A 10,179-nucleotide genomic window follows, 5' to 3' on the forward strand; every position below is an offset into this window, starting at 1 on the left:
GAGAAAGAGAGAGAGAGATATAGATATATATATAGATCTATATATCTATATATATATATCTATATAGTTACAGCTGCTTTAGCAACAAAATCAAATAAATCCCTTTTTGGCAGCAAAGTTATGTTTCAAAGTACTGTACCATAAGGATGGATAGATAGATAGATAGATCTATGTGGCGAAAACGGGCTTCTATACAATTTCAATAAAATTCAAAAGGAAAATACAATCCCGGAAGTATTTCTTTTAGCGCATGCGTAAATGAGCTGAAGGGAGGGCTCCTGCTCCTGGCACAGATCGCGCAGTTACAGCCCCACCCTTTCTGCCTCTGCAGATCTCTGTGGCAGCGCGCTGAGTCTGTTCTAAGTTAAACTTCAATGTTTTTTGTGTTTCGATAAAATGTTTTCCACTTAGAAACGTCGCAGGAATCTAAATTTTAGACGGAGAGATCGACGCAACCAGGACATGGCTTCTTCTCTGACTGCGTCTCTGCTCCTGCTGTCTGTGGTCTTCATGCAGTTTGTCTCTGCTGCAGGTGAGATTCAGCTGTGTCACACAGACAGATCCTTCCCCATCAAACTACTGCTGCTTATCAGTTCTACAGACCTAATGGACATAAATGAAAATGATATTAAATGGAGCTGTGGAAGAACAACATATGCCCCTTTTCCACCGGCTCTACTGCAGAGTCTTATTTCTCCGCGTTTCCACAGACCCGGCTCGGCTCTGTAGCCTCCTTGCGATGGGATGGGATGGGGTGAGGAGGGTTTGAAGAGTCTAGGAGTTGTAGTTTTTTAATTAGAGCAGATCTATGGCGATCTAGATGCCAAAAAATGGCGAAAATCTAACTTTATTGAGTTTTCACGAATCAGAAAAAGGTTTCAGAAATCCCAAACATGGTTATAAATATTCTGCTATTAGAGAAGAATAATCTAGTCCAGGTTTGAAGTGTCTGAGTTGTAGTTTTTAAACTAGAGTTGATTAAAGATGCGGAAAGTAGTGAAAAATTAAGTGGAATCGCCCTTTAGCTATTGGAAGCTAGAATTAGAAACCATCTTCAGCTTCGTATAAAAAAACTGGAGAAATTATAAACGGCGCACTCCGATTCTAAGGAATGTGCAACTGAGTAGGATTGTAGTGTTTTCAACGTAGCTGTTGGTGACACCGAGTTAAACCACAAATGAAGACCCTGGAGTTCAGTTGCAGCTTGTTTGTCTTCATGAACATGTGGTGAAAACTGAAATGACAAAACATACGCTCCATCTCAACATGTGGAGACATATATACCCAAACTAAGTGGTTCAAGTTTGCTAAAATAACATTACAGGAAAATCAACAATAATATCCAACTAAACAGTATAATCTGCCATATGATGTAACTTAAGGCGTTCCTGCATGACAATTCAGAGTGGATGACATCTGGTAACATTTCCATGCTGCCTCTTGCATGTGAACCTTTGTTTCCAAAGCAAAACCGGAATAGCAGAAGTACGTAACCGGGACCGGAAGTAGACTTTACCGATAATGTATTGTATTACCGATAATGAACAAAACCAGCTCTGCAGCGGCTTTATTTCCCTCCTGTACTGCCAGATCGATACTCCTCAACTTAAAAGCTGCATCATATGAGTTTGAAAACATTTCTCCGTCGTGCTGCTGCTAGCATGTGGTTGTTCTAAATGAAAATTAACGCGTTCTTCTTTGATTTACAATTTTGACTTCCAATGATTCACTTCCTGCTAAAGGAAATGAATCATTCCCTGGTGGTTGAAAAAAAATCCACAGAAAAGTCGCATGTTCAAAGTGTAGGAAAAAGAGTAGCGGCTTATAGTCTGGAAAATACGGGAGGTGAAATTGGACAATTTCCACGGCACACCTGACGGTCACTCACGGTACACTAGTGTGCCGCGGAACAGTGGTTGAAAAACACTGAGCTACAACACATGCCCATGTAAAACTCATTAAGCTACTTTACCGCTAAGTCAGGATGCCATACAACTGTTAATAACAAAGTGTATATTGATCTACGTCATGATTCTATGGCCAGACGTAAGGGCAAAGAGAAAAGAAAAACAAATGTCGCAAAATTTCAAACTCGCTACAAAACACGGAAGTGATGGAAACTACAAATAAGCGGTGAACAAAGATGCCAGTGTTCTGTCAGATCAGGATATGTTGTCAGATAGTCGTACGCTTAGCTCAGACATGTTTATGCTGTCATTACCATGTGATTTTATTATTTAATGGTTATAATACAATATTTAGTAAAACTTGTTTAAAGGACACACCGTCTATCAGGGAGCTGCTCAGTGCAGAGGATCGTAATTGTGAGTTTAATCACAGGCAGGGACAGGAACGAGATCGTTAAGTTTTATAACGTAATGACCGTGAGTTAGCATCGCTGCTAGCAGCTCGTTTCTCTGAAGAACTGACGGTAATAAAATGAAAAGCAGAGAAAATCTGAGATCTGTCATAGATCTGAGTTGCACCGACGGTATAAACACCAGAACTGGACAAGGTCATCTTACGACACTTTTGTAAGATGTGATGTGAATTTTATTTTTCATTTGTATTTAAAAAATAATAAAGTTCATGATCTGAGTTTTTATCATTATGATTGGGCCTGGAAATTTTATTTACAAGACAAAATAAAATATCTGTATTTATTTAATCCATCAGAACCAGAACCTTGAGATTCTCCGTTGCCGAGTGTTGCTGCAAATCAGAGGAAAAATAACCGCAGCTGCTCCAGACCATAACACAGAGAATCTCCCCACTGGACCAGAACCGAACTAAATCAGATATTAACCTGTTATTGAGAGCAACTTTCCACTGGAAAGAGTCGTCAGAAGCCCTTGTGGAGGTCAGGTAACTGTTGTGCTGTTCGTGGCTGTTCTCTAATAATCAGACCACATTTAGTTTGTGGCTGCAGCAGCAGGTGTATTTTGAACTGCTCCCAAAACAAAGGCGGTAGTTTTCATTGCCTACTGGCAGATAAAGAAACAAAAAGAAGTTGGTTAACAATTTTAAACTTGAAACCCAAAATGCTTTTTGTGCTCATTTCATTGTGTGGATAGAAAGTCAAGGGAAGAAAATCTGCATCTGAAGCAACTGAGTCAGTGAAGTAGCTAACGTTGCTAGTGCAGGTTATTTGCAGACATTTCTTCAAGTCGCCATCCCTCCTGGCATTAGCTGTAGGTTGCCGTAAAACAATATTGCCACATGTAAGCTGTGAGACCTGGAGTTCCCACATATTTTATAGCCTAAAACCTCTGTGGAAAGCTGGTTAGCGAGTTGCTAATATGCAAACAAATGGCGGTTCTGGTTAGCGGCAGAAGTCGCGCCCATAAATCATACAAAGCCTCATGGGACGTAGGAACAACGTGAATAATGGCCGCTGCAGCTAAAGGCTCGCTAACCACGATTATAAAAGAAATCACTCTCTTTTTAGCATCTAAGCAAGTGATTGTGAAATTTTTACTTGAATGACTTGCTACTTTACACTTTAGGGGGACAGTTTTCACCAGCTTCAGACATTACTAACCTGGAAACATGAATAAATTGCCTCAGTGAATGAAGCAGCGGCTGCTGTCTTCTTCCCAAAACTCTGCCTGAGGAGCGATGGGGTGGCGGGGCTCCTCACTTTTGGCCTCTTGGTGAAACGCTGTCTGCATTTGGTTCCGCCTTTTTTTTCTTTTGATTTAACATGGTATTTCTTTCAGATTCAGTCTAAAAAAAACATATATAATACATTGGAATACTAATAATTTATGTGGTGGCTTATACTCTTAAGCAGATTTTCTTGACTATATAAACAAGCGTTGATTAAAATCTCCCACTTTATGGTGTATCACACCAACAAACTGAATAATCTTAAGTGCAAATTAAATTACAAAATGTCCAAGTAAGTCAGTCTAAAGTAAACTCAGATAACCCTAAAGAGAAAAAAAGAACACACAAAGGCAGCATCAAACCTCCCAAACACAAGCTTCTAGCTTGTCAAAACAATCTAGAGCAGAGTCAAACTGAACAAGCAGAAACAAAATGCTTCCAGACGGCCCAGAGCAGTTACAATTAGTGATGGTTCAGACGACACAGAAACCTCGGCACATGCGCCAAGCAAACAAGATGAAACCCCGTGTCGGTGCGCGTACCACTTTAAGGAAAACCACGTGACCGAATCACTTCCTGTGTCGTTTGGATGTGACCCCGCCAAATTGTATTGATGAGGGTGAAACTGTGTCGACACGTTTGTGGGTTTTGTTGGATGGAGAAACTTTGTGTTCTTTGCTTTGCGTTGGTATTTGACTACAGGTGTTTTGTCTGTCATACCTCGTCAATCCAGCATACCTTGTGGTAATGCGCACATCGATGTTACGTTTCTTATAAATCCGTCATAACTGTGACGGATTTACACATTTTGTGTTTTTCCTCAGAAGTTTATAGTAAAAAAATTAGCAATAACAAAACAATAAACCCTGATGAGACCAAGAGTTTTTTTTTCCAATTTTAAGTCCGTTCTTGAATCCAGGGTGATTAATGGTCCATCAATCAATAATCCGACTGTTTTTAGTCCATGATCCAAGGCAATAGGTCCAGAATGAGAAAGTAGTTTGGTTCGATTAAGTCCTGCCTCAAAGCTGCGCTGATCCGGTAGCTCGCCATCCTGGGTTGAAACGGGGTGGGAAAAACCTGACCTAAACAAGGTCAAAAATAAAAAATAAAAACAAATTAGCGTTCACATTTAAACAGTTATCCAATGTTTAATTATCCAAAATAACTAAACATTCAATAAAAAATAAAAAAATAGCTATATTCCATAAAGTATTTCTCAGGAATCATTCAAATGAATTTCAAGTTAAAGATCACATTGATGTTACAGATCAAATTAAAGTGCATTTTCAAGAGTCAATTAAACTTAATTGATTTCAGTATTGTTTCAATTAACAATTTTTTCCTTTTTTCTTTTGCTTGGTTGTGCAACTACAAAGAAATTAACCAATTCCAGATTTCTATAGGCCGTCAACAAAATCAATGAAAAGTAACTAAATCTATCCTAAAAGGATGAATTTACAAAAATCAAAGGGACTATTTAATATTTTGAGGATATATAATCTATTCGGCCACGAAATTAACAGAAAGAAAACGACCTTTTAATCAGTAAGACCAATTTCGAATCACCAATACATAGATTGAGTGGGCGTGTCGCCACCGCATTTCTATTATTAAAAAAAAAACAAAGTACATAAAACAAACAACTCGCCGTCAAGCGGTTGCCAGAAAACACCCAATATAATCGATCGGCTGTGTTAATAGGGCTCGATCCAGCTGTATTCTTCCATAAGTTTGGAAGACGCCAAGCACAAGCAGCTAGCCACAGTGACAGCAGCAACAGCAATGGAGGAGATCCGAATTCACCTGTGACCTGGAACTTAAAGTGTGCCATCATTTGACCCGCCAAAATAAAATACAGGCTGATTATTTTGTGCAGATTACAACTGCAACTCGAGCACAAACACCATTAGGTTTGGGTGGAGGTCATGGGTGGTACACCATCTATGGGTAAATCTGGGCAGAGAGCAACTGGGAAAAATCCAGTGACACGTTTTGATTTTACGTAAACTCTGTGGACTGGTCTTGGAGCGTAGCCCATCTCTATCCCCCTCAGGACAAAGTTGTAACCACACGCGCTCTCAGGTGAGAATGACTGACTGTGTGTGAGCCTCCACCATCTCTTTAGATGCGTACTGGCTTTAAATCAAAGGGATCAGGTGTCAGTGAGACCAAGCCATCGAAAATGAATGGTTCAAAACAAGGATCAGGTAATTTGTAACTACAACCAGTGCTCCTATTTTGGGGTTCTGTTTTCACAAAACCAACACCTTTAGTTTGTTCAGAATTTTGCTGTGATTTACGTTTTAAAGCTAAACAATCAGTGATGACATGTCCAGGTTTGTGACAATAGAAACACTCACAGCTTTCCTTTGGAACTGTGGGTTTAACCAGTTGAGACTGTAGCACAGAGCTAACATGTGACTTTTCATTAATAATGAAAGATGACTTATGGGTAAGCACATACTCATCAGCAAGAACAGCAGCAGACGAACGAGTGGTCACCTTCTGTTCATTTAAATACACCACCACCCAATCAGGGATGCACTTTTTAAAGTCTTCCAACAATATTAGCTCACTCAAAGTGTCATAATTGTTGACCTTGGATGCGGCGCACCACTTATCAAAGAGAATGCCTTTCTCTCTGGCAAACTCAACATGTTTGTCCAACAGATTTTTTGCTGTCTAAACTTCTGTCTATAAGCTTCTGGGACCAATTCATAACCTGTAAGACAGCAGCTTTAACCAGGTCGTAGGAGATGTATCTTTACAGGAAGTGCTGCCAACACCTCTGGAGCTTTACCAGAAATTAATAATATGTGAACGGTAGATTGCTCACTGTTTCTGATTGGTTCCTGTTTTTTTTTTACAGTTAATTAAAATTTGAACTGAAATTTCTAGTCATTCTGATCGGCTGAAGTTGGGCGAATCTAATTTAGGTTCAATTTCGGTTGCTTTTTCTTTTTTTTTAAGTAGCTGTACGTAGCTTTTATTCTCATGCTATTTTTGCTTCCTGAGAAACTAATAAATCTCTTTCTCATTCAGTGATGTGCGTCAAGAAATTATTATTTTTATTAAAAATTCAGAAACAACACTGGTCATAATATCAACAGTAACAGTAGCTCATCTCATTTGAAGGGGGGTAACGTACCTGGATAAGTGGAGTGGAGCCGGGACCATTAGAGCCAGTGGAAATGGGGCAATGAGGATGTTGGAGATTAAATTCAGTTGAGAAATTATTAATTTCAAAGTGAAATTAAATGTGTGTCATATTATCCAGCTCAGATCATCAATAAACCTCAGAGGCTCTGCTTGTTTCAGATCTTCTATTTATTCAGTTCCTTTAATAAGCAGGTGAAATATTAACTGGTGGCTGGATTTTCATGAAGCTTTTATGGATGTTTTGATCAAATGATTTTTCTAAAAATTATGCTGCGAGGAAGGCAACAAAAAGAATCCTGCAGAGATTTTGTTTTTTTAACCATATTTTTAAAATTATTTAAAATTGTCTTCATGAAAACATCTTTTTCTTTTCTCAATATTTATACCGACTTTGACCTTTGACCCTGATGTTTCTTCTGTTAGATGAATATCTTCATATTGATGGATCTGAGCTCGTTGTTCCAGCAGCAGAAACTGATGAGTCTTCATCACAGAGACCTGCTCTGATCACTGTCTAGTTAAAGTCCACTTTGACCTCTGACCTCTCTGCTCTGTTTTCTCTCCTGCAGATCAGAACAACTTCATAAAGACAGCTGAACCTGGAAATGACCTCATTCTCCCATGTAAAGATCCTGACCAGGGGCGGATCATAGTCATAGAGTGGAGTAGAACTGATCTGGGTCCAGAATCTGTCCTCACGTACAGAAATTTTCAGTTTGAGCCAGCAAAGCAGCATCAATCTTACAAGGACCGGGTTGATCTGCTGGTTGGTGAGATAAGGAAAGGAGACGTGTCTTTGATTCTGAAGAACCCAACGACTGACATCAGTGGAACGTATCAGTGTCGAGTCGTTAAAGAAAATCGTGGAGAGAAACTGATCAGCACCATCAGCCTCCAGGTTTCTCCTCCTCCTCCTCCTCCTCCTCCTCCTCCTCCTCCTCCAGGTGAGAGTTTGTCTCTGGATCAGAACCAGCAGCTTCCTGGTTCTGATCCAGATCAGATGATGATGATCTTCAGTCAGATCAGACTAGAGGTTAAAGGTCACATATCTAGACAGTGTTTGATTGATCATGACCTTTAACCTTTATAATTAATATCAATTGAATTTGATTCCTTTTACCTTAAATACAAACTATGTTCATGAGTTATCAGAAAGGTCGGCTCTGCTGGTGATACCAGAGACTTTTTTGTTGTCTGTCATTTTGACTGACAGCATAAAAACAAAACTGTCATTAAATTAAGATGTAATATTGAATAACTTAAATAGTTTTATTTTGAAGTTGATAAGCATAAGTAAGAAGTTGATGTCTTAAACTAAAATTACGTACTGATATTTTACTAAACGATGCCTTGTATAGGCGTAACTTCCTGAAGGACTGGTGTGGACATGTCCCCACCAACTCTGGCCTGAAGGGGACAGTCCCACCAATATTTCCTTCACCTTTTTTCTTTATGTGCCTGCATCTATTTGCGTACACAGGGTTTCTACGCGGTAGTGAAAGGTAATAAATTACCTCAAATTAAGGCCAGTAAAAGGTAGTAAATTTTCTTCATCCCTTCAAAAATATTTTTCATTTTCCATTGACGCTCACTTATTGTTTTAAGTTCGTTTGACTAAAATCTGTATAAAAAATAACTACCGTACTGGCAGGACCTGAGCTGTCACTGATGGACTCCAAGCTGCTGTGTGGATGCGCAGTGTTGGAGCCGCCTAACGTGTTGAGACTAACTAGTCATTTTGCGCTTCGCCATGGGAAAATATAAGTTTTCACAACTTTGGCTCGATGGTCCGAGATTCAAAGACTAGGAATGACCGAAAGGCATTTTGTAAAGTATGCAGGAAAAATCTAAATTTGACCTGGAATGACGTGACTGTGATCAAATCAGACCGACCGGATCAGCCACCATTCATCAGCAGTGGATTCCTGCGCGGGTTGAGGCTCCACCTTGGAGCAGATCCCCGTTTCGTCTTTTGGTGCTAAACAATGCGATGCAACTGCAAACTCAAGCTCAGCTATGAGCTGAAGTTTTACCAGCGACGCAACGGGAGCTGCAGACGGGCAGCGGACCTTACTGACTCTAAAGCCAGCGCTCAGAGCTGAGCTGCTCTGAACACCGCAGCATCTAAAGTAAGTTAAATAACACCAACTGCATCGCTAACATCAGATTGCAGTGTGAACACACTCAAAAGTGAAAATTTCCACTACAATTGTAGGAAAAGTGATACAACATTTAAGTACCACTTTATCATTCATTATTAGCATGGAGTCAGGGGGCCATTGTCCCCCCCACTTTACGGCCCTGCCCGTCCGCTGGTCCCACCAGACATTTCCACAGGCTGCATGTAACTCTGACAGTCTGTGACTGACACCTCTCTGTGTTTCTATGCAGACAGAGGCACAGATAGAACCTGCAGCACTGAGATCTGGACCAAAAGGCTCCAGATCATAACAGTCACCCAAAGGTTCACCACATGCAGCAGCTTCGGGTCGGGTTGGGACCAGGAACCGAGCTGACACCTGAAAAACTGTTTTGACTCTGATCCGGTCCAGGCCTGAACCAGTTCTGCCTAAAAATTAGATTTCTATATTTATAGAACTGTGACGATGTTTTCTTTCTAACTGCGTTGGGATGAAAGAAAAAACAAAAAAGAGACATTTGGACCCACATGTCCGTTTATGGGTCGGACCAAATGCTGACCCACACTTTGCCAGAGCAGATCATTTTGGCTCTGTTGAAATTAATTTTTTTGCTAAATAACAGGCACATTAAAGTTTATTCATGGTGTTTTTCATTTTGTTTTTACTGCAAATATATTGTCAGCAGTCTGGCTGGTTATCTGTTCCACTCAGATCATCTTTTTCCCTCACAATGTGTGGAACAAGCAGCAAATATAATCTGCTCCTTTTGGTTTCAGACCCACAGCATCCAGATGGTGCAGAGCTGCTGCGCCGTAACGTGATGATGGAACCGTTAGGTTGTCCTGCTGCTCTAAATTGGCATTGCTGGAGGATATTTGACATCCATTTTATTATATTTTTTAAGCTTCCAAATGTTGGACCAATCGTGGCTTTTGACACATCTATCCATCTTCGGCATATTGTGCGTATTTTGCACTTGCAATAAGCAGGTGAGAAATTACTTAAGTATGTTTTGATCACGTATGTCAGGCTGTGTATGAATATTTGTACCTCATGCCTGAAAAGTTAATGCTTTACAAAGAAACTGTAGACACACACCATCTATTGTTTTGGACCAAGCTTGACGCATTGATTTTTAACCATTAAGTTGATGATGAAATAATGACAAAACCTTCACACAAACATGATGCTGTAATACCGGCGTCAATCTCTGAATTCAGCTGTTCATGAAGGTCTGCTGTCGGCATTTATCCGTCTTTTACATTTT

At 40.0% G+C, this 10,179-nt stretch overlaps 1 protein-coding gene across 1 annotated transcript; it reads left to right on the forward strand.

Moving 5' to 3' along the window:
* The first annotated feature begins 290 nt into the window (after positions 1-290).
* LOC107834984 (hepatitis A virus cellular receptor 1 homolog) lies at positions 291-9,287 on the forward strand. The gene is made up of 4 exons (XM_016667060.1): positions 291-350; positions 412-532; positions 7,341-7,715; positions 9,163-9,287. Exons 2-4 carry the CDS (start codon positions 463-465, stop codon positions 9,285-9,287), a joined length of 570 nt encoding a protein of 189 aa, XP_016522546.1. The 5' UTR covers positions 291-350; positions 412-462.
* Positions 9,288-10,179: the final 892 nt, after the last annotated feature.

This window comes from Poecilia formosa, unplaced genomic scaffold (genome assembly GCF_000485575.1).
Source record: "Poecilia formosa unplaced genomic scaffold, Poecilia_formosa-5.1.2 Scaffold888, whole genome shotgun sequence".
Classification (NCBI taxonomy): Eukaryota; Metazoa; Chordata; class Actinopteri; order Cyprinodontiformes; family Poeciliidae; genus Poecilia; species Poecilia formosa.